The sequence below is a fragment of the Annulohypoxylon maeteangense genome, assembly GCF_022496945.1.
Source record: "Annulohypoxylon maeteangense strain CBS 123835 unplaced genomic scaffold GGS22scaffold_10, whole genome shotgun sequence".
In the NCBI taxonomy this organism is placed as follows: domain Eukaryota; kingdom Fungi; phylum Ascomycota; class Sordariomycetes; order Xylariales; family Hypoxylaceae; genus Annulohypoxylon; species Annulohypoxylon maeteangense.
Window position 1 is genome coordinate 194824 of NW_025953257.1, and position 26161 is coordinate 220984.

Consider the following 26161-nt stretch of genomic DNA (forward strand, 5'->3'; position numbering starts at 1 on the left):
CCTTAGCCAGATACGCGAAAATGACGCGAAACGCGGTGCCAACGGTAATAGGTACTAATTTTCAAATTCCCAGCTTGTCTAGATCAAAGAGTTCTATATATGAAGAATAAGCAATACCACATTCTATTGATCAAGCTCGGCCTCAATGACACCCTGCACGGCGAGCGGAGATCTCCAAATACGCACAAGTTTATAACCAGCAGACTTCAACAAAGCGCGCCAGTGTACCTCTCGCCGCTCTACACCAGCCACCATCACCATCATGGTCAGATCATAGGCCGTAGTGTGCGGGTGGGCCAAGGTCTCAGGGGCGATGTGGTCATGGATGAGAAGAGTGCTGTATCCTGGCTTCATTGCCTCCTTCTGCATCTCTAGAATCTTCCGTGCTGGCTCCTCGGACCAGTCGTGTAGCACACCATGCATGTAATACGCACGCGCTCCTGTGGCCGAAAAGCCAATCAGTGGTCTGCTATCTTACTGATACGTATAATGGGGTCTTACCTTTGATGGGTTGGGGTGTGAAGAAGTCATAGCCTATCTTGTTAACATCGTCTGGGCACTTGGTGCGCTTAATGACGTCCGGGAGATCCTCTAAGTATAGCCGGCTGGCTGTTTCTGGGTGTTCTTGGCGAAATCGCTCTATATCGTGGCCGATATTGCCTCCCACATCTACCACGAGGGGTGAGTGAGCGTCTGCTGTCTCTAAGAGCTTGTTATGCGGGAATATCTCTAGCCATCCAGCTTGGTTCGCCATCACTAGATTCAGTGTTAGAGATATCGAAAGAACGAGTTTTTGACAGATATGGATTGGTACCTCCTCCCATTACATGGTCAAACGATGCGCCCTCGACAGGGTGAGACTTGTAGTAGTCAAACATGTCACCTTTCCAGCCTTTGGCCGCCTGGAAGACGCCATTGTTAGGATCAACAGGATTCTTGTAGCCATTTTGGGCCAGGAATTCAGGCATCTTAAAAAAACATGGTGTTGTTGCATCGTAGCTAATCAGAATTTCTTAGTAAGCGAGCTTATTTCATCTTGAGGTAACTTACAGATGGTTGATCCATTCGCCAAAGACCGGAACGGTAAAAGATATAGACAACTTGGTCGGCTTGAAAACGCCTATTGAGGTCTCTTCAAGTACGCGGTTCGCTGCCAAATGACGGAGAATGCGAACTAATTCTCTCTATTAGCCCCCGAATCTTCCTTTGGGTGTATCTATGGGCCACTTACAGAGGAGAGCAGAGTCGCAAGACACCAACTCTGACAGCTGCTCGCATGTCATTTCACCATCGCCGAGCTCATGCCACTTATCATATAGCTTTAGATCCTTTGCGGTCTTCAAGGCAGCCCCAAGTGCTGGCTGATTGCATTGTTAGCTACTGGCGCCAAGAAAAATAGGGGTTGAGTGGTACCTGGCCCATGCATGTCCTCGCGACAAAATCCCATGGCGTCTCGAGACGAGATACGAGAGCATATGCTGCTAAAACAGCCTCGATTCTTTCGCCATCATTATTGAATGATTCGGCCTGTATACCGTTTAGAGTCTGGATGAGGCTCTGAGGCTGAGAGGCCTTGTGGCCATTCACTCCATTCGTAGTGGATGTCATGTTCGGATCTCCGGCAGGGATATTGATGGGGGCCTTTCAATATCGCAAATCAATTAGTAGGTATTGCTGGCTCAAGCTAAGTATTAGTTAACGAGAGTAGGTAAATAACGACGCCTGTGATAAGCGATGGGGCAGGCTTACCGAAGGCCCGAGTAATCCTCCTTGGCCCCGAGTATGCAAACGGGGCGGCTTTCTAGTTACCCAAATACGAGCCCCAGTCACCACACTTGGCCAAAAATGAAGAACTTAGGACGAAAAATGAAGTGGAATGATATGGCTTAATTGTTGCGTCAAAGACTAGACCGGAAGATCCCGATGAAGGAGGTATTAGAGCCTCAGGTTTAACCTTATCCCACCGCGCCGACACAGCATATGTAAGACAAAGTACATTTTCATTTGAATAGGCGCCAAGATGTGGTCACCAATCCCTTTGGCTGCGATTATTTTATTCTTGGGTGCCATTTTGCACCGCCTGTTCTTCCATTCCCTGAGTCGTGTCCCAGGTCCCTTTCTAGCTAGATTCAGCTCCCTATATCTGCACACTATTTGCTATCTCGGAATAGAGGCGACGGTACTTCGACACCAACACAACAAATACAAGACAAAAGTCCTCCGAGTTGCGCCAAATTCCGTTTCTATCTCAGATAGCGAAGCCATCGCCGAGATATACGTTAAGGGGGGTGGATTTCCGAAAGACGACCGATACAAGAATTTCAATCTCGGGCCTATTGTGTCTATCTTTTCGTCACTCGATAGAGAGTATCGCGATGTCCGCGCCAAGGCTGTCGCGCCTCTTTTCTCACCAGCACAGCTCCGAGCTGAAAGTGGACCTGAAGGCGTTATTGGTGGTTGTATAGCTGAGTTCGTGGATCAGCTTCGAAAGTCCAAGGAGGCCGGAATTGGGGCAGACCTGATGGACATGTGTGCAAGACTTTCCATTGACGTCGTAACTGGCTATTTGCTTGGCCAGCGGTACGGAGGACTACAGGAAAATGCGCATCTACCTCTAAAAGAACGCCAGTCGCTTAAACTTAGCGCAAACTCCTTTATCTTTGCCATTGTGGCTTTCTCCCGTTTTTCGCTCCTACCTCACCGTATCTTCCAATTCTTATACGCTGCCTCTCAACGTTTGAGCACTAACGATGAGGTCACCGAGTCGTTTGCCAAGCTCGACCGATTCACTAACCGCGTTCTGGAGAGCACGACGACAGGAGAGAAGGCTTCTGAGAAACCAAATGGAGGCTTTTATCACGAAAGACTTCTTTCACAAGCAAAGATCTCGCAAATGGAAGCTGCAGCACAGTCTCAAGCGGTCGTATTCGCAGGCGCTGACTCGACCGCCGTAATGCTAGCCACAATACTGTTCCATCTTGTACAGAACGGTGCGGCACGTAGCCGGCTACTGTGTGAAGTGCGCGCAGATAAACCGCAAGATATGCGATTTCTGCGCGCCGTCGTCAAGGAGGGATTGCGCCTCGGTATGGCTAATCCGACAAGAATGACCCGCATCGTGCCCAGTTCAGGGCTGCGGGTTGGTGACACGCTGCTCCCGCCTGGCACTATTGTCGGCTGTGCTGCATACAATCTGCACCACGATCCGGATGTTTTCCCTGAACCTTTCTCCTTTCGCCCTGAAAGGTGGTTGGATGACGGAACTGACCGCGGGTTGCGGCGCCCTGGGATGGAAAAGAGCATGATTCCATTTGGTGTTGGCTCACGAGCTTGCATCGGTAAGAATCTAGCCCAACAACAGCTTCATGACACCGTTGTAGCCATTATCGATAGCGAAGTTCTAGAGGGCTCTCGGACGTGTCAGGAACGCATTGAGATAATAGAGTGGTTTAATGCTGATATCAAGGGTCATCGTCTCAACATAAAGTGGTCATAGGGGCAGTGTACATCACACTGAGACACATAAAGGTCTCGAACTAGAGTAGATTTGAAATACCTTACTAGATCAAAATTCACATCAGATAAGTTGAAGACTCGCAATGGTGTGCCGGCAATGTCTAGAAATTATAACTAATAAACCCGATGAAGACTAACTCGAGAACGGTTTGAGACTGAACGGAATGTAATCTCAAACTATACCTAAGTACCTAAGTACTTAGTGATGACGCATTTCTTTCATGTGAATTTACTCCTAGACCATGATCGGGTACTCATCATTAGCGAAAAATGGTATTTCTCTCTATAGGTAGGCATATGTGATTTTTTTAGATGTACACTGTATGACTTCCAAAACCACCTAGGCACCTATCTAAGGACTTCTATCAAAGCGAGGCGAGTTCTCCATAAGGTCATGAGGTTACCTATTCTCGTCGCCTCTATAAGCATCCAGACTGAATTTTGTTGACAAAAATAGAAGATGATATCTCGAATGTGTCCATAGGTAGTCATAACCGGGTATCCCGAGTTCTTCAAAATAGAGGCACAATAGCACCGAAAAGGTGTGGTTTACATAACTCGCGTGACGTTGGTACCTGCAGAATGGTTGCACAGTGGGTGCCAAGAGACCGGTTAACTGCAGGAATGGAATCGATGCAGGTCCGAAATGCTAGCCATAAACGGGGTGAACCGTCCAGGTCATCGGGCTTAGGAGCTCAACTGTCAGCCGCTCAGGCCAGTGTGACCTAAAATAGGACAACTATTAACCACTAGAATACACCAAAGCCGTGCCTCACGACTCAGCAGGATCACCACCGTTGTACATAGCAATGTCTTTCAACAAGGACTTCGAATTTCCCCCACTAGGTAGGTAGCTATAGTGTGTTGGCTTGGTATATTCTAGAGACAATCCTTTGTAGATACTGTAGCATCCTTGCAAGGGTAGAAATTAGTCTAATGCGTGTTTCTGACCCTCATATCCCTGAAAAAACGTGGTCATACACGCAAGGTAAACTTGGGGCTGATCTGGGCTTAGGTAACGGCCTCGACGTCTTACCCCCTTCGCTCTTGATAGTAACAAGTCTTGATCTCCCATATGCCTCCTCAAGAGGTCTATAGAGTGGCGTAGCATGTCGATTTTAGTATATAAGAACATCACCTCGCTGTGACTAGACAACCATCACATCACCAGTTCAAGAGTCATACCACGGAGACTATACCAACCTCATAAAGATCGAATTTATCCCTTTGTCCTTTCTTCGTCCTTCATTATCATACTTATTTTAATAATAATAAATAGATCATGTATATTCTCCGCCCTAGCTCGTTGCTTTTGGCAACTGGCCTCCTGAACCAAGGCAACTCCGTCCTAGCTGCTGTTATCAACAGAGCCCTTAACCAAACCTTTGACTATGTCATTGTTGGTGGGGGTACTGCTGGTCTAGTATTGGCAAACCGTCTCACTGAGGACTCAGGTGTGACAGTTGCTGTTGTCGAGGCTGGCACATTCCCTGAAGACGTTGTGGGAAACGTAACTCAAGTTCCTGCGTACGCTCCTCAATTTGCGGGTGCCGAGACTGATCTTGAATGGAACTTCACAACTATTCCTCAACCTGTATGTCCCCTTTCACTCCCGTCCCAAAGCCTTTGACTAACCAAATATCATGCAGGCGTTGGGTAACATTCCCGTATCTTATTATCGAGCAAAAGCTGTAAGTTAGCTCCTTTACAACAAAGTTCATCTCATAAACTGACCTTCATGCACAGTTGGGTGGTTGCAGTGATATAAACTTTATGGCGTACGGCCGTACGTCGAAGGGTACTCATCAGTATTGGGCCGACCTTGTAGGCGATGAGTCGTACACATACGACAACATGGTCAAATACTACAAGAAAACCATGAACTTCTCTCCCCCGAAGCCTGACACTCGTTTGGCCAATGCTACTCCTGTTTACAATGCTGATGACACATCAACTGGAGGTGGAATTGACGTCACGTTCCCTTCATTCGCTCAAAGCTGGAGTACTTGGGTTGCTAAGGGGCTTGCATCTATTGGACTATCTCAGGCCCAAGGTTTCATCGACGGCAATCTTCTAGGACACTCGTGGCAGATGACTGCTATCACCCAATCTACTGGTATCCGTTCCTCTGCACAGGCTGGATATCTACGCCCAGTTATGAGTCGGCCTAATCTTACCATCTTGAACGGAACCTTCGCTGAGCGCATCATCTTTAACGGGGATGCAGCGGTAGGCGTAGAGGTTACATCAAAAGGACAGACTTACACCCTTACCACTACGAAGGAGCTTGTCCTCTCCGCTGGAGTCTTCCAATCGCCACAGCTTCTAATGGTGTCCGGTGTTGGTCCTAAAGCACTGCTCGAACAGTTCAACATCCCCGTCGTGAAAGACCTTCCGGGTGTTGGTCAAAATCTGATTGATCATATTACGGTGCCGCTTTCTTACCAGGTCAACGTAGTCACTTCCTCGTCAATGGGAGGAGCTGTCTTAGACGATGCTATTGCCGAATGGAATAACCATGGAACTGGCCCGCTCTCAAACAACGGAGGTGACTACATTGGAATGGAGAAAGCACCGGCCGAGTTCAGAGCAAACTACTCCGCTGAAGTAATTGAGCGTATGCGACAAACCCCTATTATCTAACACTTGCACCAACATCAACTAACAGATGGATTTCTTCTAGAATTATCTGCACTCCCTGCAGACTGGCCCGAGCTGCAATACAACGTGCTCCCTGCAACCGTCTCAAGCACATCCATTGGCGGCGTAGGTTCGGTACTCGGGGCAAACTACGGTAGCATGCTTGCATCGGTTATTGCGCCGCAATCCAGGGGCAATGTATCAATCGCTTCCGCTCGCATGAGCGACGCCCCACTCATCAACCCCAACATCTTCACTGCACAGGCCGACATCGATCTGCTGCTCACTGCATTCAAGCGCGTGCGCCAGATCCTGCAATCCTCCGCTATGGCACCGATCATGATTGGCGGCGAGTTCTTCCCCGGTCCAACCGTGCAGACTGACGAGCAGATCATGGCCTACCTCACTGAAACCGTCCGTCCATTCTCCCATGGATTCGCCACGTGCAAGATGGGCAGCGCTTCCGATCCTGAGGCTGTCGTCGATAGCCACGGCAAGGTATATGGAATTAAGAACTGTGAGTTTCCACCCCAAGTAAATCCTTACCTAAGATTACCTGGTTACTGACAACACCATAGTAAGAGTGATCGACGCTTCATCTTTCCCATTCCTACCACCTGGTAAGTTTTATCTACATTGATCTAACTGATCTGCAAACTTTCAAGGATAGTCTGCTGACACTACATTTCAACTACAGGACCAGCTCCTCAGATCCAAGTTTGTGAGTACTCCAATGGTGACACTCAACTCCTATCCAAGACTAACATGAACCAGACACTCTTGCCGAAAAGCTTGCCGATGACATCAAGCAGACGAGCTACTAGATAAACATATCTTGTTTTTTTCCTTTGTTCAGGGGCCTGTTCCAATATTGCCAATGATAATGGGACCGGCGACCACGTTGTGTTTGACAGAGGTCAGGAGATAGATTGTATCATACTTAGAATTGTTAGCAGCATATCATTATGCACCTTCCGTATTTGAATTTGAATTAAATTGAATCGTTCAATAAAACTTGCCTTATACTATTTAGGTACCTAGTTTTCAGGGGTAAATGCGTTCTTAGTTGCCTCCTTATCTCGAAAGTTACCTATATCTGGTCATCGAATTATTGATAATCTCGCGATTCGCTAACTAGGTCTGGAGCTAATGGACTGGAACTTTATTGCTAAGGCGTGACTAGGAGGTAGTATCGGATGATGAGTTTGTTTACGTCCGGATAGACCGTACATAGGTAGGTACTATACAATGCCATATACGTTGAGTGAAACGGATGCGGGTGTATTAGGTTAGGAGGGGGAAGAGCCAGGGTTTCGCGCGATGAAGGAAAAAACGACTGATATCTGAAGTTCCTGGCATAGAAAATTTCAGTCAAGTGAATAGGTACCCATTTCCATCTTCAGAGAATCAAATTACTATATGAAAAGAACGCATTGATGCATCAAAGGTAGTTTTCAAATAAAGTTACAATTTTGGTATCTGTATCTATATTACACTGGTCTAGGGGGGTATGCCATTGAGCTATGCCAATTACTTCAACTTCTTCTTCTCCTTTTTCTCTAAAGACGCATAGACGAACGGATAGGTCAAGTCCGCCACCTCCGTCAAAACAAATAAGAAAATGGTGAAATGCGTAGCAGCTACCGGATAACTTTCAGGATAGTTCCAATATCTCCAGACGAAGATTAACTCCGCAAAAACGGATCCAATCCACCGAGTAAACCTGAACATCTGTTTAGCCGTGGGTGACTATCGTAGTGGATGACGCGATACACTTACCAGATACCCCACGAATGGCCGGAAGTATTGTTCCTAGACATCAACTGCGCCACTGACGTGGTGCTCACGATTATCTGGTCCGTCCAGGCGAGGTAGAAACCGGCCTCATAGCGGTTGTCGTACGTTTTGAGAAAAGCCCAAAACATGACCAGCATCCCGGCGATGCCACCTAGCAAGATCCAGCCAAGATTTCGTGCCACGAGAGGGGCATGCTTCCACTGCTCGCGTCCGAACTTCCATGTTGTGTACACGATACCGATGTCGATGACGAACCATGGGAAGAACGAGACGACTTGGGCAGCAGACTCCGGGATGGCGGCCCCAAAAAGGAACTCCCAGGCTATGTTGGCGCACCTATCAAGCCCCACTCATGTGTGAGTCCCATGTTATCAGATGAAGGAAGGGGCACGTACAGGCAAACAAGGGGCATGCCATAAGACTTATCGCGGTAGGCTTGCCGGATGTAAAGGATGTACGCGGTCGTCCAGCAAAGCCCCGAGCAGATGATGAGGCCATCTTGGACCTGGAGATAGGACACAGGGGGTTGATTGACCTTGTCAATGGGATTAAGGGGTAGATGGAGATTGGAAAACATCTTCCACTATCGACTGACTAGAGGATTCAAGAGTAATTGGTACCTAGGTAGACAAGGGATATCTCGTGGTGTGTGTGCTGAGGGAGGTTCTAAGTTGGATAACTGTGGCAAATGCTAAAACAAAAGCTTCTAATCCTTATTGGAATGGTGAAATATAACCTTGATTTTAGATGTCTGACTGTCAGTTCCGCAATGTCCGACCACGTGATGAATCTTTGCTTATTTACTCGGGGTCATCACCGCATAATTAATTGATTCTTGTGTCTACTCAGGATCAGTAAATGGTCTAAGTTAGCGTGCTCGGTCAGATTGACGAGCTTTTCTAGTTGCCTTGGCTTCTAATAAGATTCCCTGATGATTGACGCGGACTGAATGTTAGCTTTGTCAGTCATTACGGATGTGCGTACCTAGTCTGGTTAAAACAAGGAATGTCGTCTTACACGCCTCACGATGACTTCTCGCTTGTCAATTATAGCCAAGCTTGAGTACCGTGAACTTAGTATTAGTTAGGGGAAAACAAGCAATAAAAGTGCCCAAGCTAAGCCCTATCCAAAAGGTGGGGGTAATCCTTCAGCACTGCAGCAGCAGTACAGCTAGCAGTGGAGCTAGGCTACTAGGTACCTCAGGTACCTTAAATTCTCATTGGTTATGGGTCCTAGGGTCAGGACTGAATGATTGCGTGGAGCTGATTTCCTATTCGAGAAATATGTTCTGGACGTTGATTGGCTGTTAGTCACTTATAGCCATACACCGGGAATAATTAACGGAATTTGCCGTCTTCTAGAAAACAACATTTTTGTTCTATAATGTTATTGTAAGCAGAGACGCAGAGTCGAATACTTCCTTGCCGAGTTCATCGTGAACTAATCCGATCCACATGAAAGAATCTAGAATGTCCTGCATTTCGGTCCATAACTCAATATCGCACAAATTCATGATAGCGCGCAGCCAAGGTCTCAGCCACTCTTCATCGGCTCTTGTAAACACCGACACGCCTCCCACCATGAGAAGCCAGAGCCGAAGCTGGGGTGGTATATCCGACACCGCCGTCTTCATAAGGCAATCTTTGTATAGAGCAGAGAAATGAGGATATGACATCCTCATGTACTTCCACTGCAAGAATACACTCGAAGAGAAGGCCAACAAAGCGAGGCGGAGTAATTCGTTGGTCGAGTCGGCGGCAAATTCCATATAGAGGAGACGATACATAACCGATGCCATGGCGTCTAGGAACATTTCTTTTGGTATACGAGTTTTAGATTTTGCGGCGAGGTTGATCAAGGAACAGAATCCTTCCATAACTGTCCATGTTGTAACAAGTTCGTCAGTTATACCCTCGAGTAAATTATTTATTTTGCAATAGGAGCTTGTCGGGAGAGGCTCCGGATATAACAGAGAAGGTCCCGAGGAGAGCAATATGTCTGAGAATAGGGGTTTCAACCCAGTGTATAATGACATTCCAAGATCGCATCTGAAACAACTAATTAGCCTTCGAAATAGGGAATTACCATAGTTTAGATCAATTCATACCTAAGTATTTCTATTAGAAGTTTTGAACTCCCCTTGAAAGTAGTTAAACCTCCTCTTAGGTCAATAATCTTACGAAGGCCCTCCAAATGATGCCTAGCGGAGACGTATTCGTTCATAAGGAGCGCATGACCCGCAAGAGCCAAAACCACGGAGGCGGTGAGAATTGAAACTTTGGAACGGCCATCTCCTTCATACAATAGCCTCTCACGAAGAATCTGGATCGTCTTGAAAAAGTGAGTCGATGTCTCTCCGCCAGGTGCGCGTTGCAAAAGCAAATTGAAATAGTCGTGCGTCGTAAAAATCATGGTGTGGAGGTAGGCTGCGTCGAAAGCTAATGGCTCAATCCATTGCTTTTTGTCACCCTGGTCAAAGGATATGCACGTTTCTAAAGGGAACAAAGCTTGTTTTGCGATGGAAGAAACTAGCCTCACGTTAGGCGATTATTCTAAAGAGCCTCTAAGCGGTAAATTTAGCTTACATCGTAGGACGACCGCAACGGTGGAGAGATCTACATCATCGGCAAAGTGGACGGTAGACAGCTCCGAGCCAACTTTAGGTGGGATTGGAAGGCGAGTTACGACTAAGGAGGAATTGCTTGCAGCTGGTGGCTTCGTTAGATGTATCGTGGGGTCTGCTACCTCGCTTAAGTCCAGCTCCAATGCTTTCTTCTCCCTTTTCTTTGTCGGCCGAGTTTTGCCCCGATTCTTTCCCATCATAACATGCTTCCTAATGAACTTGCGTAGATTGGGGTCGGGCTTGTCTAAGCTAGTCGACACCACAAAAGGCATCCCTGCAAATTTGATGTGAGGCTCGGTTTAGAATATGCGGGATAGGAGGGACAGGATACAAGGCATGTGCATCTACTCACCTGATACCTGTGTGGTGGCCATTTCGTCTGATTCAGTTTGGATACCTGGTACTGAGTCGGCGTGCATAGATCTAGACCATGCCTGAGCGCTTAGGAGTCGCAGCTGGCATCATCAACACGTGGCTACAGGCTTCGCAGAGGATCAGTGAAGGCAGAGGCGTGGGCACGCTGAGCCGATATTGTTTACGGGAACGGGAATGGGCAAACAGTTGAAGAGAAGATGGAGAATGAAGGTTGGGGCTTCGCTTGTCGGATCGCATTATGTTCCCGGGGTGAGATTATTTACCAATTCAGGAATAGCTCGGGATTACGAATATCTGCACAGCTGCACCAACACATTGTATTCCGTTTAGGGGATAGCTTCTATGAGCCGGCTCCTTACAGGCTGGGCATTCAAGTATCCACTAGAATTCACATAGAACGTAGCCAATCGAAGTTCGAGTTAAGCTTAGTATATGCTCTTTGAGGAATGCAGTGAGAGGCTTTAACCAATTAGATTCAGGGGAGATGTTTTGAAGGCTTGTTCTTAAATTGGAACCTCACACGGCATCTCAATCTTTATATTGTGGGAATTTAAATGCGACTTTATGATGTACTTATTAGAAAGCTAAGGCCACTAGCAAGGCGTGATAGTTTCTATGCCGTCCAATTTACGCATTACCCATCAAAGAATAGTTGTGGTGATACGAGGTTAGTCCCGATTCAGCATACAATATCAACACCGATGGCCTCCAATGTCTTGCATAACCCATGGTCCCGAATGTGTCAATTCTTAGGTCACATCAATGCTTTGTAGGTTCCTAGAGAATAAATAGATAGATATAAAAAATATAAGGAATATCGTCAGTCAAGCTTGAAAGTTGCAACTCATCTATCCAAGTTTGTTGTCTCACTTTCAACTGTTTCCGACGAAGTAATTAATACCTGTCGTCCAAGATGCCTACCTCAAAAGAATTACCGCCTTCAACTGTCCCATTCTTTCCTAATCAATTTTTTCGGAATCAATTCCGAACCAAGCCTCAATATCCGCCCCCTAGCACAAATCTCTCAGAAAAAGTTGCCATCATCACAGGAGGAAATACTGGTCTCGGACTTGAGGCCGCCACTCAACTACTCTCATTCAAACTCGGTACTCTCATACTTGCGGTGCGCTCTACCTCAAAGGGGGAGGCTGCTGCTGCGAAACTCCGGTCAAGATACCCGAAAGCAACTATCAATGTCTGGAAGCTTGATATGAGTTCCTATGATTCAATTCAGGAATTTGTTGGACGGGTAAACACCCAGCTACCTCGCCTTGATATGGTTATTCTTAATGCTGGTGTGAGTAAACTCGAGTTCGGAACAGTCTCGAGTACTGGACACGAAGAGACAGTCCAGATTAATTACTTGTCGACTGCTTTACTTGCTGTTCTCTTGTTACCCGCCCTGAAGAGCAAGTCTCCACCTGGAACGCCCGGGCGGCTCACGATGGTCAGTGCGGCACTCACCCTTGTCGCCAAGTTCCCAAATCGCGATGAATCCCCTCTTCTGCCTTCATTCGACAATCCTAAATACTGGGATCCCAATGATCAGTATTGCTCATCCAAGCTCTTGATGCACCTGTTCCTCTGGAAGCTTGTTGATTACGTATCGGCCGACGATGTAATCGTGAACCTAGCAGATCCAGGATTCGTCAAAGGTACTGAGCTTGGGCGTGACGTCACTGGCGGACAGCGCGTAGGGCTGTCAATCTTCGCGTCTCTGACTGGTAGAAACAAGAAGCATGGTGCCTCTACCTACGTAGACGCAGTCGTGAGCAAGGGCAAGGACTCTCATGGAGGATTTATTATGAGTTGGCAGATCCATCCGTAAGTATTTGCATAAACCATTCCTCATAATCGTTTCTGTTTGCTAACCTGTCATTTCTCTCTAGGTTTCCCACTTTACTGTATACATCAGAGGGGCAGCAGATTACGGAGAGACTTTGGGATGAAACACTAGCTGAATTTGAATTCGCGAATGCTCGTGGCATCATAGAGTCTATGAAAGGAAATTGAACCGAAGAAGATATAGCGTCGGCTAAGAACGTGGCGTAGTAAAGGATACCTATCTCGCAGTAGTTTGTTCAAGGTTAGGTAGCTATTTAGTTGGTTGGGCTATTGCTATGTATTATTTTGAAATACCTATTTCTTTAATTATTAAGAAGAGTTAGTTTCGTTCTTAAGCGCACAGGTTTGATTTTTTTTTTAAAAAAAATGTATAGGTAGGTAATATTTTAAGGGATTATTTTAAATCCCGGTTCACGGAAAACATCCGAATCGAAATCATACCTAGTAACTAGGTCCTAGGTACCTACCTAGTTTAAATAAGCAACGGGAATCATTAATTAACTAAAATCCTTCATATAGTTATAAAACCCGACTCGATATGCTATGCTTCCAATAGGGTTATCCGGGTTATTCTATTCTGGTAACGCCCGGTTAGACATTCAATGCTGTGTGGATGGAGGGTAGCGATTCAGCTTGGCGTTTGACGATAGGCTACCAGGTTAAGGGAGCTTAAGTCTAGAACACCCGTGCTACCATCCCGCCACTATCATCAGCACCCACCACCACCACCAGCTCCTGGTGGTCAGCCCCACCTCATAATCCTTAACTCCGTCGTGCTACACAAAGTCACACCGAAGCTAACCAGTGGATCTTGCTAGAAACTGTGCCATAATCGGACCCTTGTGGGTGACAAGTCCCCGGCGACGGGCCGTATAAGCTAAGCAATACATGTCTTACATACCGGGGCTTAAAGCCTTAAAGGCTTGTAATAAGTTTAAAAAATCCCGTACTCCACGTGGGGATGTTCGCGCTACAGAAGTTCTCGTCCCAGGACCGGGATGATAGCTATGGTCGTTGGTTCCTCCCTAGGACCTGACGAATCCATGCATTTACTAGTTGATATTCCATGGATCTTTCTCATATTACAAATCTTGATTTAAGCCTTTAAGGTTAAAAAGACAATCAGCTTCACCTATTCACGTTAGATTATTAGATAATCCTTGACCTTGTTAGCTCTAACAGCATCCTTCCACTCTTTCCACCATCTTCCCAGGTCCCCAAGGCGGGGTTGACTTGTGTGAGACGCTGACTGTGTTCTAGAAGTACACCTCGCAATACGACACATCGTATCTAATCATATCGAATCTATGGCATGGCGAGCTCGGATGGCGAGAGATAAGGCTTCGGGAATGAAGCTGACGGCACGGCGCCGCGCCGCTTACATGCACCTAAGGAGTCTCTAGTCCGTTGAATTTCGAAATGGGTGGGAAAAAGCCTGACGCGTATCCTGAATATGTAACATTCGAATGTCTCATTCTTACAGTACCTTGGCAAATATCTTCCGTCATCCTGTCAGCCTGGGGACTTTCCTAGTTGCAACTACCTATGCAGTATCTAGTAGCTGCTAGCGCTATATCTAGGTTTGATCCTGACTAACTCCATTTCCTCATCTACACCACACGAGTCCTACACTGCCTACTAGGTATCAGTATAGGTACAAGACGAAATCTCTCGTGAGGTTATTTATCCATTTATCAGGGACCAAGTCAAAAGCCACTGACCCTGCCAGGTATCCTTGCAGTTGTCCAGTGTCTCTAAACCCTGTGTCCAACTTAAATACTTGTCTCCGTTTATATATCTGCTTCATGTCAGTTGTATAGTAGTACTGTATCAGTATCATGGGAGGATCATCATAATATCAAAGCATCCAAGGTCACTTCGACGTTTAAAACATTAGTACTCAGACGACATGGCTCGCCTTCGGCGACGATGGACAGCGGAGGAGGATACCTTACTACGTCGTGCTGTGGAAAGTGGTAAGTCACTAGGGGAGAATGTTCCTATCTATACTATGGATACTGACTCTGTGAAGCTACGACGCAAGGCCGCCCGCTACTCTGGCGAGATTTGGCCAAATCTGTGCCCGGCCGATCAAATAAAGACTGTCGTCGTAGATGGTGGAACAGTCTAGCAGATGGCACCACAAAAGGGCCAGTACGTAACGCCCAAAGCCCCTCCCCTTTTTTTCTGGTTTCGGGAGTGAGATCTTCGTAACAAGGTTCACCAATGAGTTACGATTCTCAAATATTCTTGTGACTCCTGAAAGACTTTCTTAGGAAGATTGCTAACCATGACAATCAAAGTGGTGTGAAGAAGAGGATGAACGTCTCATTGAGGCTGTTAGGAAATATGGCGCAAATTGGAGCCGGGTCTCGCGTGCTATAAAATCCAGGAATCCTGATCAATGTTCAAGTCATTGGAGTCAAGTGCTAGACCCAGGTATTAATTACTGTGACTGGACAGCAGAAGAGGTCTTCCCCACCATTCGAAACGTTACTACTGGGTAATCACTAACGTCTTCCAGGATGCTAATCTGCTTCATGCAGTTCTTACTCATAGCACCAATTGGGCGACTATAGCGGCGTCCCATGTACCTCCTAGGACCAGACTTGCACTGAAAAATCGGTATTCTACTCTGAGACTAAAGCATGAAAATGAAAACAAAAGGGAGTCTGCAGTCAGGAAATCAGTTGAAACATCCCCATCTAACTTTGAGCCTACTATGACGCCTTCTAAGAGAGACGTCAAGTGGAGTCCACCAGCTCAAACAAACCAAGATAGGGGATCTGATACGGTCGACATTCTAATCGAATCAGACGAGGAAGAGGATGATGAGGATGAGGATGAGGAAAATGAAGACGACGATGGAGATGATGAAAGTAGAGAAGGCGGAAACTCCAAAAACAGCATCACTCAAATTCAACATGGGAATAGCCATAATGGAGTTGATAATGGGGCAGTAGACATCCAGATGCAAGACACAGCTGTAACAGCCTCAAGCGATTGGGCCGACTTTCCTGAGCCGAGCGCTCTTCCTTCCCTCGACTATTTCCATCATGACGCCCATCCTATTCCTATGGATAATTGGACAAACGATACAGAAAGTCATATACACTATGAAGATTTACTAGAATTGACACCCGGGGAGAACTACCTCTGTGGTATGGAGGATTCAGGGGTAATTAGTACAGGATTGCAATATAAATCATACGGTAATTGGGCTTGATCTTCCCAGTAACCAATGTACGAGGGCATTCTAACTAACTGAAAATAGGTACCACGCCTACGAATATCGATCTATCCAACCCAATAGGATTTCATGAATTACACAGAACGGTTGAAATACTTCCTTCCACCACAGCGGGAATAGATACGAGCTCTATTCCCGGCTCCAGGGATACACCCCCTAGTATGCATTTTGGTACTAGCGCGAGCACAACACCTAGGACGAGCATATCAGGATGGAGTCACCAGTCGGCGCACTATCAAGTCTGCGTTAACATGATATGCACTGGTGCGCAGATGGAATCCCTTATGACCGGACTGGCCGGCTTAGGCACTTGTATCACTATGAAGATCGATATTAAAGAGGATAGGGCTCCATTGGAAAACCAACTATAGTTGGTTGCCTAGGTATAGATAGAAGAGGCATCATAGAGGGAGTCTATGCTATTCGGATATGTATTACTTGAGGTGCGCATACCTATGTTGACAATTTCGTCCCAAGAATTGAAGTTACAAAATTCTATTCTAATAGCCAAGCCAATAATGCTTCGTGAAATATCCCAGGTTCTTGGATTTGTGGTGCGTGCCCCAAGTCTGGAAATTCAATCAGTTCAGCATTTGGCATAGCCGCAGCTGCTTGCTTTCCCAGCACATCATAGTGACCCAGTATGGCTTGGACCTCCGGTGGGCTCCATTGTTTACCCAAAGCTGTATTATCCTTTTTGCCGATTAACAACAGTGTCCGCGGCTTTAGTATTCCAAACTCATAAACCACCGGGGCGCTGAGGGCCATGTCGGTGACAAGGGCTTGGTTGAAGGCAAACGCAGCCGCCTGATCCCCTTGATAAATATTGACTAACATATTCACCCATACATCGTATGCGACGTCCCACTTTCCAACATAATACGTCGGTTGTTCGTATTCTCGAATTGTTGTATAGTTGCTTGAAGACTCGATAACGTCTAAGATGTCGACAGGCTTATAAGGCACGCCGAGGGCCTTCCAATCTTCCAAACCGATAGGGTTTACCAATACCAACCTCTCAACGATCTCAGGAAACATCAAGCCGAAGCGTATAGATGTCATTCCTCCTAGAGAGTGGCCGATCACTGTCACGTTCTCAATTCCAAGCACGTCCAAGAGACTTTTCGTGTTATATGAAAATTGTTGTAAGGTGTATTGATATGAGCTTGGCTTCGAAGACTTGCAGAAGCCAACTTGATCGGGCAAGATAACTCTGTAACCTACTCCAGCAAGTTGCCTAGCAGTTTCCTCCCACGTGGGCCCGCAGAAATTCTTCCCATGTAGACAAATAGCAGTCTTTCCGTTCGGCTCAGTTGTTGGAGTAACATCCATGAAAGCCATTTCAACCTCTTGGAGTTGGGAGGTGAACTTATAAGTTTTCAGTGGAAACGGATATGTGAAATTCGAACCGTTTAAGTCCCCAGCAGAGGGTACATCGCATATCGGTCCTGGATCTTGGGCTGCTACATATTGGGGGGTAGATATGGCGAATCCGATAATAGTCAGAGCGATTGCGAATGTTTTCATAATGTTATCGGCGCATAAAACTCAATTACACGCAAAGAAACCCTTCAAGACATCATATAATGAGCGGTCGCTAAATATGTACTTCAAGGATAATATCTGGGGTCATAATTCTGTAAGGTTAAGACTCAATCATGATGTTCTCTAGCAGTGGTATGAGATGATATTATTTCTAAATATGGTAGAATCTACATCACGACGATAATAAATTCTATTGTCCTGCATCGTACCTCAATAACAAGTTATATGATCTCCAACCCCTCATTGCATCTAGATTCGACGGATCGGCGGTTATCCAAACACTGATATTGTAGCCGAATCTCCATATATGTACGTCCGGCGCGGCGGAAGCTGGGGAAAACCTGCCTAGTGTCGGTATAAAGCACTGTCACATAATCGGGGCATTGCCTCAGTTAGTACATGGACATTTGGAGATTCTACCTTCGTGGATCCAACTCTCTACTCACTCAGTGGGTAGAACTTGTGTTAAATCACAATTGAAAACTTATGAGGGGAAAGGGAGGTTTATAAAGAACCAAAGTTCCCTAGCAAGTAATAAGCCAATCCCAATTTCCACAGAAATTAGTATTGACGTAGTGTTCTTGAGGTATGCCATGTGTCTTAGGGTTTCTGTCTAAGTAATAAAATTCGAGCATATCCCGTCGAAGTCCGTCCCACCATCAGTTACTTACTATGTTCAAGTGCCGGGAAAGAACGGGTCTAGACAATTTTTCGATCTTGGCATCTCTAGAGTTGCAGCAGAGATATCGCTTAGTTGGAGCTTCCATATTGCGTTATGGCTCCGATGTAACCTCAGGCCCTTCAAGATTGTGGAAGCTTTCTTGCTAATGAGCAAATACTAATGTTTAGTCATTATGTATGGGTGGGCAACCGTCTTCACAAATGATCGAGGTCAATTGCCAGTCAAAAGTACCGTGGTAAGTCAGCAGGACATTGAGTGCTGCGGTCTCGACATTTAATGTAACTTGTTCGGTTTACCATAACTATAGTCCCGACTCATAGATAAAGTTAAGAACTTATAACCATCTTATATAGAGAAATAAAATATCAAATCTTCATACTACCTACCTAATGAACTAAGTATTTTAATAAAGCTTAAGTATTCCGACATCAACCCACTCAATTCACACATAGCCCCAATGTGACTTTGTCCTCTAGACTTAAATTGTACAGTAAAGCACAAATATGCCCCCACGCTTTCCACACATTGTTATTTTGGTTTAGATTTACCTGTAGATCACTAGAGCATATTATATGGAGAACAATGGCTGGCTTTGTAGATCGGATGGTAACCTAGGCGACACTAAGATGTGGTATGAGAATCGGCGACCAGACCTTTCTTGTCCGCGTACGGAAGCTCGGTACATCCAACATTGGGCAGTTTCTAGAGTTAAGCAATTATGTAAGTTAGTCATGGTTATAAAGCGTGCCGCCCATCTCCAATAGAAAACAAGCATACGATCTGAATACGACGCCGGTATTCGTGACCTTGCGTAACGTGTCTGTTCACGAAGGTTGCCGATTCGGGAATTTGATTCCTGCATTTGGTGAGTTATAGTAAGATTGATATCCGCAACTATATGAGCTTGGCTTAATGGCCTCTTTTTTAGGAAGTTCTGAGCTGATATGATGATTGAAACGGGGAAAGACTATGTGCGATAACCTTATATAAGTGATACCTACGAGACATTCAAAGATCACAATACAGGAGCCTTTTTAGAGAAAGGCCATTTTTTCCTGTGACTGCGCATAGTCATGGATGATAACATCAAAGTGGATACCAATGTCCTCGATATAGAAATCCCTTGCATTGTTTTCTTCGTCTTGACCCCCATATTCCTGATCATACGAATATCATCCCGGCTTAAGACAGGCTCGGGCTTAGGATGGGATGATTATACCATCATAGTTTCATGGGTATGCTTCACTTAGTCCTCTCCGGACAGATCTTCCACGGTAACTAACTTATGCCCCTTCAAGACCTTTGCTCAGATTGTCTCGAGTCTGTTGATAGTTGCCTGTATGCATGGCTTTGGACAACATATCTATGAGATTACCGTATCGGAGCAAATACTCACGCTTGAGGTAACTACATATTGGACAGAACCTTACTCATTAATCAAGTCAACTGATATATGAAAAGCTCTATTATATTGCGCAAGCATTCTACAAGCTCACATTGAATCTGACCAAGGCATCTGTTATCTTATTGTATCTCCGCATATTCCTTCAGCGATGGTTTAAGATCTCATGCTACATCTTACTGAGTATCATTCTGGGATACATGGTGGCGACTTTTGCTTCGTCGATTTGGCAGTGTACCCCCATCAGCAGAGCATGGGATAAATCCATACCAGGGACATGTATCAGCATTACTGGTAACTGGTACGCGAATGCTGGTTTTTCGATAGCTACGGATATTGCGATACTCGTGTTGCCAATGCAGCCAATCTACCGATCCAGTCTTCCAACGAAGCAGAAATGGGCGTTGATAATCGTTTTTGCTCTAGGCATCTTGTAAGTCCCAACTGTTGGTGATCAATATCCTGACATCGATGAGATACCCGCTGCAAAGTGTGAGCTGTAACATGGCTGACCTGAATAATTAGCGTCACAATAACAAGTATATTGCGAATGCAGACGCTTAATTTCTCTTCCACCAGTTCCGATCCCACTTACGACGTTGCTTCCTCCACTTGGACAGTCATCGAAGAAAATGTTGCTATTATCTGCGCATGTCTGCCCATGTGTAAGGGGCCTCTCAACTATATGTTTCCATCGATATTTGCCTCGCCTCCGAGACGCGTCTCAGCCGGCTTTAAACCAAGCCAGCATTCGAACAGTTCTAGTCGTAGTTATTGGGCCCCGATGCGGGGAGACAAAGAAATACTAAGTACGCGCGTAACTCGTGTTGAGTGTCGAAAACACTCTACAGGCGGTACCAGCCAGGAGTATATGTTAGAAACCGGTTACTCGGGGGACCAGGTCAGCGATATTGAAGAAGCTCGGGGTATTCGGAAGGTTATTCAATATGACATAACAGTACAGACATCAGGGGGTAGTATAGAACCTGTTTGAAGGATCTAAATGATGAGATCAATGACTTGAGGTACGTAGAAAATTGTATATACCTGCTACCTGTCTATGGATTTATAGAGTATGTCCAAATAATTATCACAACCTTAGTGGTGAAAGATGAAAAAGGGGCCCCCTTTTATGAGGGGTGCTACACCCCGCACTCAAGTCGCGCCAAGCTGACTAAGTGAAAGCGGGGTTTACATTGACCCGTTGATGACGTAAAAGTAGTCCGATTTTCATTCCCCTATACATGTACCTAAGTATCTATCGTTAGCGTGCTTAGCTAATACGTAGCTCGGGAAGGTCTCTCGAATTGCTGACTTTCATTTATTAATCATTAAAAGTCTACCAAATGTCTATTAGACACCATTGCCCACGATGAAGCCGATACGCTACTTGCCTAAAAACACGTTAAGGTCTCTTACGCCACGTCCATGCTATCTTTCAGGTTTTCAACGTACCAATCCGCGACAATGGCGATCCATCCGAACGCAATCACGAACACCACAACTCGAGGATCTCAATGTCAATCGTATGCGTGCGAACGCTGCTGCCCATAATGCGAAACGGCAGTTTTTCCTGCTCTGTGGTGCGATATCCGGTACTATTATAACCGGATACTTCTCATACCTGTTTTATAAGGAGCTTCGCACGCCAAAGAAGCTTGACAGCGGACTGCCTGATAAACTGGATCCCTTTAGTACCGAAGCTGGCTCGAAGCGCAAGACGGTCATTCATAGCGGGGACGGCACGGAACTCGTTCCGACGGGGAATAGTACCATTCCTACATTTCCAAGGGTACTTGATCTTACTCTTGGGGCTGAAGAAGGGCGAGAGAAGATCAATGGGGTGGAATACACTTTGGTCGGGCTAGGTGTGAGAACGGTGAGCTTCATAAGCATCCAAGTGTATATGGTAGGGTATTATATCGCGACACAAGACATCGCTGCGATACAGTCACGTCTAACCAAGGCGATAAATCCTATCGCGACAACACTAGTACCGAACGAAAAGGATGAGTTGCGCAAAATATTACTAGACCCGGAACGAGGGGAAAAGCTATGGACCGAGATTCTTCAAGAGGTGAAGCCGCGCTCGTTGTTCAGAATCGTGCCTACGAGGGATACGGACTTCCATCACCTGAGGGATGGATTCGTACGCGCAATAACGGCGAGGTCACAAGGAAACAACAGCGACTACGGCGATGAAGCATTCGGAGAAGCAATGAAGCAGTTCCGAAGCTTATTCAACCGCGGAAAGGTGCCGAAGAAACGGGAAATGCTCCTAGTTCGAGATGCAGCCGGGCAATTGACTATCACATTTGACGATGGAAAGACTGGAATAATCGCCCTCGGAAGTGTGGCCGAAGAACGATTGTCTCGATTACTGTGGCTCAACTACCTAGCCGGCAGCAAGGTTGCGTCCGAACCTGCAAGAAAGAACATAGTCGAAGGTATCATGGAGTTTGTGGAGAGACCGGTGGGTACGGTCGCTACACAGGTAGTATGACGCGTATATGCCGAAGTCGCCTATAACTGGTGAACTGCGCATTTTTGAGCGTTGAGCAACTGTACATTGGTGTATATTACGCAGCATTCCATCCACTCTTGTGTCATCTAGCGAGAGCATCATGATCATGTCAATTTGCTCGTTCGTACTACCCACCACCAGGTGCCTTATTCGGTAATGCAAGAATGTCCCGGATGATTCGAACATGCTTCTTGGCCGGGTATACTAGGCTAAAGATCCGAATGTGACGATGTCTTGTTCACCTCCTCGATCCGAGATGCTTGGCCCCGTTTCATCATGAGGAAGGACACACATCGTCTGCCGGAGTCGGTGGCTGTGATATTGACGCTGGCAGATTCAAATACTATCGAAAACACCAGGTCCAAGACATGGTGTCAGCAAAGAACCATCTTGGCTGTATAAAATGCAAATTAAATGGTCACGTAGTAGCGGATGGACATGTAACCACCAGACTTTCGAAACCAGGAAACTTCAAAAAGGCTAGTCGATCATGCCGAACATCTCCTTTTTTCTCCGTCCGTTGCGACATTTCTAGACGACCAAACCTCCCAGATGCCCGCTCCAAGATCATTCTCGAATTCCCAAATGACCGATCCTCAGCAGCACAGTTAACTGTGTCGGAACACTCAATGCCCGGTTTATCTCACGGACCTAACCAGTAGGGAAATGTTGGGCACGGCGGGCACCATCGGTGTCATTCTCGTCCCAATTGTCCTGATCGCAATCATCTTAGCCATGTGGTACTGTCCCTTCCGGCGCGCGAACCATTCCGAGCACACCGAAGCAGCCGCTAGCAACGCTGCCAGAGTAGGAGTTACAGCGGGTGGTACGGGCGACACCGCAACGGGCAGTACGCCGGGCGTCGACACCACAGCCATCCCTTACGTGCCGCCATCATACGAGCTTCAGTCCCATCAGTCGCATCGGTCTTTCAGGCTTGCTAGAATCTCGGAGGAGGGAGGCCCCTTTCATCACCACCACGCGGCGCATAAGTAACTATTCGTCCCGTATGCTCTGCCGTGTTACGATGGTTCGGATTCGGATTCAGCCCCGGAAGCTACGTTCAAAGCCCCGGTACGTGGCGGAACGGTCTCGACCTTTTCTTTGGCACGTGTGCTGAAAGATAAGATGGATATGGATTTACGAAGTTACGCCGCATTCGGAGCCAGCGAAGGAATATACATGCAAAAAGCCGTTGGCTGTTCGATGGTGTGAAGGCTACACACTCATGTTTTGGAGAGAAAACCGACCGGCCTAGATGTTCTGGCGACTGCATGAGTAATCATTTTGGTCGGCTTGTCGGTTATGTTCGCTGTTAATCGATCTTGGGAGATAAGAAACCAAATCCCTGGGCCTTTATTATACGTTCAATGTTAGGTGCTCAATAGCAATACTAGTTCTCCTAGTGTTTCATCCGATGGAGTACCGATTCTAACCACCGGTCAAAATTCTGCTGTATGGTGATATTTGAGGATACCGGTATGGAATTTCCCCAATCCTAATTCGAAGGGTTGTGGTAATCAGCTATCTGTGAGTAGTCATTGTTAGATCTGACAAGTTTATTCACACGCTCGAGAAGTATAACATGATAAAATCATAAGCAAATAAAGGGGGTTAGAGTTATTACCTACTCAAACATTAGGATATTCATACACCATGGACAGAAAGTATAAAATAGGAGGGTCGTGAATCTAGACTTGGGTAGTTAAGGGGGCGTCACTATATATCTAGGGCTGACCGCTAGTAAATAAAGCGCAGTCACCAACTCGAACGCCAAAACCACAGAATCTACATATGCACTTGTGACCATTGATTCGAGTCATAGTATAGATAATGCAGATATTTAAAACATTTTCTTATCGTTGTAGTATCCACTAAGTCACAAGCAAGAAGATTTCGGAACCATACTTCGTCTGTTCATGGCGCATCCATAAGTCTATTAACGGTGGGGCTTAGGTGTGTAGACATCTATCCGAGACAAAGTCGATCGAAGCCTAACCATATTGCATCGCTTTCTCGCTCTCTGATTCGCATGATAGAAAAGAGTACATTCCGATGCATCTCCTCAGATGTTGAAACCAACGCATTGTATAGTTCTATAGCTCTTAAGAGAACAACTCTATAAACAGCGAAGTGATGTCCCTGGCTGGGAACTCATCCATTCATAACTCGTTCATAGCTTGGAGGAGGGTCCATGCAGTCATAGGGCGCCGGCTTCGGAGAGGAGGTTCTTGAGCTCGCCGGACTTGGCCTGCAGGTCAGAGTTGCCGCCGATATGCTTCTTGCCGATCCAGATGTTGGGAACGGTGCGCTGGCCCGATATCTCAGCCAGCGCGGCTTGGATTTCGGAACCGTCCGACACCTCGTCCAACTCAACTAGCTTGTACTTGGCACCTAGGCTGTCGAGGAGCCGCTTCGAGGAGCTGCAGTAGGGGCAGTAGCTCTTGGAGAATACGGCTACGGAAGGGGGTAAATCTGTTAGTTATTGTCCTCTCTATTTATTTTTGTTGGGAAGTTTAAGTAAGGATGGTAATGGTAGACGGCAGACTATAGACTGTAGACTGCAGACGGTATATGGGAGATAATGCAGATGTTGGTAGCGAGTTGCTGCAGTTGGTTCGCAAACACTGAATAACCGGGTTGAACATAGCAAACATCACATGGGAACTTACCAACGGCATTCTCGTCGATGATGCTCTGGGCTTTGGTCTTTGCGTCGGCCATGACTTGTGCTGTTATAGGAGATGAGAAGAATCGTCGGATAAGAAACATGAAAGTTGAGTTGTTGATAACTGTCGCAAAGATGTGACACTGAACTGGTGGGGTATTTCAAGTTTTATAGTCACACCCGATTTAGTATGATCTAATGGATATGGAAATAGCAAATGGTATGGGTGTATTTGTCAGGGAGGGATATGTAGTAACCGCTACCCCTTTTTGCCAAGTGACAGGTGATTCTGCGACAGCGGGATGTAGATGACGGCAGAAGGTGCAATTGTAAACCAGATTAGAACGGATTAGGGATTGATGATTTGAGATCATAGGTCACACAGAACCAAGATAACAGAGAAATCGGAGACCTCGGGATATAAAAAGAATTTACAGAATACATACCTAATGTTCACTACTTTGAATGGATAAGTACTGATTCATACAAATATTGGTCTAGGGATACATGTCTAACGGCTACAGGTACAAATATGTAACTAAGTATTTTAGTTTGTTTGGAAGTCGGGACTCTGGTAAGAGAACAGGGTTAAAGATGAGGGACAAAAATGACGCAATTACTTCGATGTGAGAAATGTTTATTCAATGGAAGTGGGACAATGAAGAGCCAAAGTGATTTTCGTCTCGGGAAACAGCTTGCTTACATAACGACGCCATTCAACGACTCTGCCACCGCCTTACCTAATAAGGCTAGGCGAAACTAACAGTCCCCTGCTAGTCTGCTAGTCTGCCAGGACATCTAACTAGAATCTACTAGGCGCAACTTGGGACTCCGTATGTAATCTGTTATTTTTTTTTTTTACTGACACTTCGTAAGATTAATCCCAAGCCAGCCTTGTCTGACACTTGGCTCACCAATTGGCAATTGACAAAACGTCTCTTTTCGAAGACTCCTCTCACTAACTCCGACCAAACTTCACTAACATTCTGCCCAATAAATGCCTTCTTTCCCCCATCGTTATCTACGGTACATACATACGTACCATCCAATTGCGACGGAATCCCATCTCCTCATCACTGCTAGAGGATAACTCAATCTTTATCCCGCATACCCGTATCTGGTGATTCGAGCCCCAAGTCCCAAGGCAAGAAAGGAGGAGTTGCACAATCATAGATGCGATGCCTTAGCTGTGGAACTTTCCTAAGAACCGATCCAATAAGAAGCACACGTCTTGGTCAATTTCGCGACTGAAGATCCATAAGCAACCTAAGCAACCTAAGCAACCTGTCCATTG

The 26161-nt window shown here is 46.1% G+C and overlaps 12 protein-coding genes across 12 annotated transcripts; 7 read left to right on the forward strand and 5 right to left on the reverse strand.

The window, feature by feature from the left end:
- Positions 1–123: 123 nt before the first annotated feature.
- GGS22DRAFT_194694 (S-adenosyl-L-methionine-dependent methyltransferase) lies at positions 124–2266 on the reverse strand (the record flags this gene model as incomplete). Its single annotated transcript, XM_047965537.1, has 6 exons — positions 1414–2266; positions 1232–1361; positions 1051–1150; positions 815–999; positions 502–756; positions 124–440 (listed from the first exon to the last, which is right to left on the reverse strand). Exons 1-6 carry the CDS (start codon positions 1606–1608, stop codon positions 124–126), a joined length of 1182 nt encoding a protein of 393 aa, XP_047817921.1. The 5' UTR covers positions 1609–2266.
- GGS22DRAFT_194700 (cytochrome P450) lies at positions 1534–3542 on the forward strand. Its single transcript, XM_047965538.1, has one exon. The coding sequence runs from the start codon at positions 2021–2023 to the stop codon at positions 3494–3496; it is 1476 nt and encodes a 491-aa protein (XP_047817922.1). The 5' UTR covers positions 1534–2020; the 3' UTR covers positions 3497–3542.
- A 783-nt stretch (positions 3543–4325) lies between these two features.
- Positions 4326–6991, forward strand: GGS22DRAFT_194702 (GMC oxidoreductase; the record flags this gene model as incomplete). The annotated part of the gene is made up of 8 exons (XM_047965539.1): positions 4326–4362; positions 4854–5110; positions 5166–5207; positions 5263–6133; positions 6200–6673; positions 6735–6776; positions 6854–6877; positions 6931–6991. The coding sequence occupies 8 exons, from the start codon at positions 4326–4328 to the stop codon at positions 6978–6980; spliced, it is 1797 nt and encodes a 598-aa protein (XP_047817923.1). The 3' UTR covers positions 6981–6991.
- Positions 6992–7654: 663 nt separating this feature from the next.
- Positions 7655–8930, reverse strand: GGS22DRAFT_19057 (uncharacterized protein). The gene is made up of 3 exons (XM_047964995.1): positions 8349–8930; positions 7936–8289; positions 7655–7879 (listed from the first exon to the last, which is right to left on the reverse strand). The coding sequence occupies exons 1-3, from the start codon at positions 8528–8530 to the stop codon at positions 7687–7689; spliced, it is 729 nt and encodes a 242-aa protein (XP_047817924.1). The 5' UTR covers positions 8531–8930; the 3' UTR covers positions 7655–7686.
- A 401-nt stretch (positions 8931–9331) lies between these two features.
- On the reverse strand, positions 9332–10950 carry GGS22DRAFT_189221 (uncharacterized protein; the record flags this gene model as incomplete). Its single annotated transcript, XM_047964814.1, has 4 exons — positions 9332–10001; positions 10061–10481; positions 10539–10850; positions 10929–10950. 4 exons carry the CDS (start codon positions 10948–10950, stop codon positions 9332–9334), a joined length of 1425 nt encoding a protein of 474 aa, XP_047817925.1.
- An 863-nt stretch (positions 10951–11813) lies between these two features.
- GGS22DRAFT_164842 (NAD(P)-binding protein) lies at positions 11814–13135 on the forward strand. The gene is made up of 2 exons (XM_047961594.1): positions 11814–12775; positions 12841–13135. The coding sequence occupies exons 1-2, from the start codon at positions 11865–11867 to the stop codon at positions 12962–12964; spliced, it is 1035 nt and encodes a 344-aa protein (XP_047817926.1). The 5' UTR covers positions 11814–11864; the 3' UTR covers positions 12965–13135.
- Positions 13136–14705: 1570 nt separating this feature from the next.
- Positions 14706–16479, forward strand: GGS22DRAFT_194707 (uncharacterized protein; the record flags this gene model as incomplete). Its single annotated transcript, XM_047965540.1, has 5 exons — positions 14706–14772; positions 14829–14950; positions 15100–15267; positions 15321–16008; positions 16071–16479. The coding sequence occupies 5 exons, from the start codon at positions 14706–14708 to the stop codon at positions 16415–16417; spliced, it is 1392 nt and encodes a 463-aa protein (XP_047817927.1). The 3' UTR covers positions 16418–16479.
- Positions 16480–17824, reverse strand: GGS22DRAFT_19073 (alpha/beta-hydrolase). The gene has a single exon (XM_047965016.1). It carries the CDS (start codon positions 17571–17573, stop codon positions 16542–16544), a length of 1032 nt encoding a protein of 343 aa, XP_047817928.1. The 5' UTR covers positions 17574–17824; the 3' UTR covers positions 16480–16541.
- A 1249-nt stretch (positions 17825–19073) lies between these two features.
- Positions 19074–21011, forward strand: GGS22DRAFT_164847 (uncharacterized protein). The gene is made up of 5 exons (XM_047961595.1): positions 19074–19138; positions 19240–19508; positions 19572–19676; positions 19735–20108; positions 20201–21011. Exons 2-5 carry the CDS (start codon positions 19347–19349, stop codon positions 20667–20669), a joined length of 1110 nt encoding a protein of 369 aa, XP_047817929.1. The 5' UTR covers positions 19074–19138; positions 19240–19346; the 3' UTR covers positions 20670–21011.
- A 36-nt stretch (positions 21012–21047) lies between these two features.
- GGS22DRAFT_180178 (chalcone isomerase) lies at positions 21048–22178 on the forward strand (the record flags this gene model as incomplete). Its single annotated transcript, XM_047963740.1, has 1 exon — positions 21048–22178. The coding sequence occupies one exon, from the start codon at positions 21048–21050 to the stop codon at positions 22176–22178; it is 1131 nt and encodes a 376-aa protein (XP_047817930.1).
- Positions 22179–22521: 343 nt separating this feature from the next.
- Positions 22522–23228, forward strand: GGS22DRAFT_19078 (uncharacterized protein). The gene has a single exon (XM_047965025.1). It carries the CDS (start codon positions 22866–22868, stop codon positions 23193–23195), a length of 330 nt encoding a protein of 109 aa, XP_047817931.1. The 5' UTR covers positions 22522–22865; the 3' UTR covers positions 23196–23228.
- Positions 23229–24014: 786 nt separating this feature from the next.
- GGS22DRAFT_164855 (putative glutaredoxin) lies at positions 24015–25512 on the reverse strand. The gene is made up of 3 exons (XM_047961596.1): positions 25314–25512; positions 24872–24931; positions 24015–24656 (listed from the first exon to the last, which is right to left on the reverse strand). Exons 2-3 carry the CDS (start codon positions 24921–24923, stop codon positions 24400–24402), a joined length of 309 nt encoding a protein of 102 aa, XP_047817932.1. The 5' UTR covers positions 24924–24931; positions 25314–25512; the 3' UTR covers positions 24015–24399.
- Positions 25513–26161: the final 649 nt, after the last annotated feature.

What these genes read in the sequence shown, in the direction of transcription:
- GGS22DRAFT_194700 (XM_047965538.1), top strand. Translation starts at nt 2,021, where the DNA reads ATGTGGTCACCAATCCCTTTGGCTGCGATTATTTTATTCTTGGGTGCC.
- GGS22DRAFT_19078 (XM_047965025.1), top strand. Translation starts at nt 22,866, where the DNA reads ATGTTGGGCACGGCGGGCACCATCGGTGTCATTCTCGTCCCAATTGTC.
- GGS22DRAFT_19073 (XM_047965016.1), bottom strand. Translation starts at nt 17,573, where the DNA reads ATGAAAACATTCGCAATCGCTCTGACTATTATCGGATTCGCCATATCT.
- GGS22DRAFT_164842 (XM_047961594.1), top strand. Translation starts at nt 11,865, where the DNA reads ATGCCTACCTCAAAAGAATTACCGCCTTCAACTGTCCCATTCTTTCCT. An exon ending in ATGAGTTGGCAGATCCATCC is followed by an intron (nt 12,776 to 12,840) that starts GTAAGTATTTGC and finishes ATTTCTCTCTAG; the next exon opens with GTTTCCCACTTTACTGTATA.
- GGS22DRAFT_164847 (XM_047961595.1), top strand. Translation starts at nt 19,347, where the DNA reads ATGGATGATAACATCAAAGTGGATACCAATGTCCTCGATATAGAAATC. An exon ending in AGCAAATACTCACGCTTGAG is followed by an intron (nt 19,677 to 19,734) that starts GTAACTACATAT and finishes ATATATGAAAAG; the next exon opens with CTCTATTATATTGCGCAAGC. An exon ending in GTTTTTGCTCTAGGCATCTT is followed by an intron (nt 20,109 to 20,200) that starts GTAAGTCCCAAC and finishes CTGAATAATTAG; the next exon opens with CGTCACAATAACAAGTATAT.
- GGS22DRAFT_19057 (XM_047964995.1), bottom strand. Translation starts at nt 8,530, where the DNA reads ATGTTTTCCAATCTCCATCTACCCCTTAATCCCATTGACAAGGTCAAT. An exon ending in GGCATGCCCCTTGTTTGCCT is followed by an intron (nt 8,290 to 8,348) that starts GTACGTGCCCCT and finishes GGGGCTTGATAG; the next exon opens with GTGCGCCAACATAGCCTGGG. An exon ending in GGCCATTCGTGGGGTATCTG is followed by an intron (nt 7,880 to 7,935) that starts GTAAGTGTATCG and finishes ACAGATGTTCAG; the next exon opens with GTTTACTCGGTGGATTGGAT.
- GGS22DRAFT_164855 (XM_047961596.1), bottom strand. Translation starts at nt 24,923, where the DNA reads ATGGCCGACGCAAAGACCAAAGCCCAGAGCATCATCGACGAGAATGCC. An exon ending in CATCGACGAGAATGCCGTTG is followed by an intron (nt 24,657 to 24,871) that starts GTAAGTTCCCAT and finishes CCCCTTCCGTAG; the next exon opens with CCGTATTCTCCAAGAGCTAC.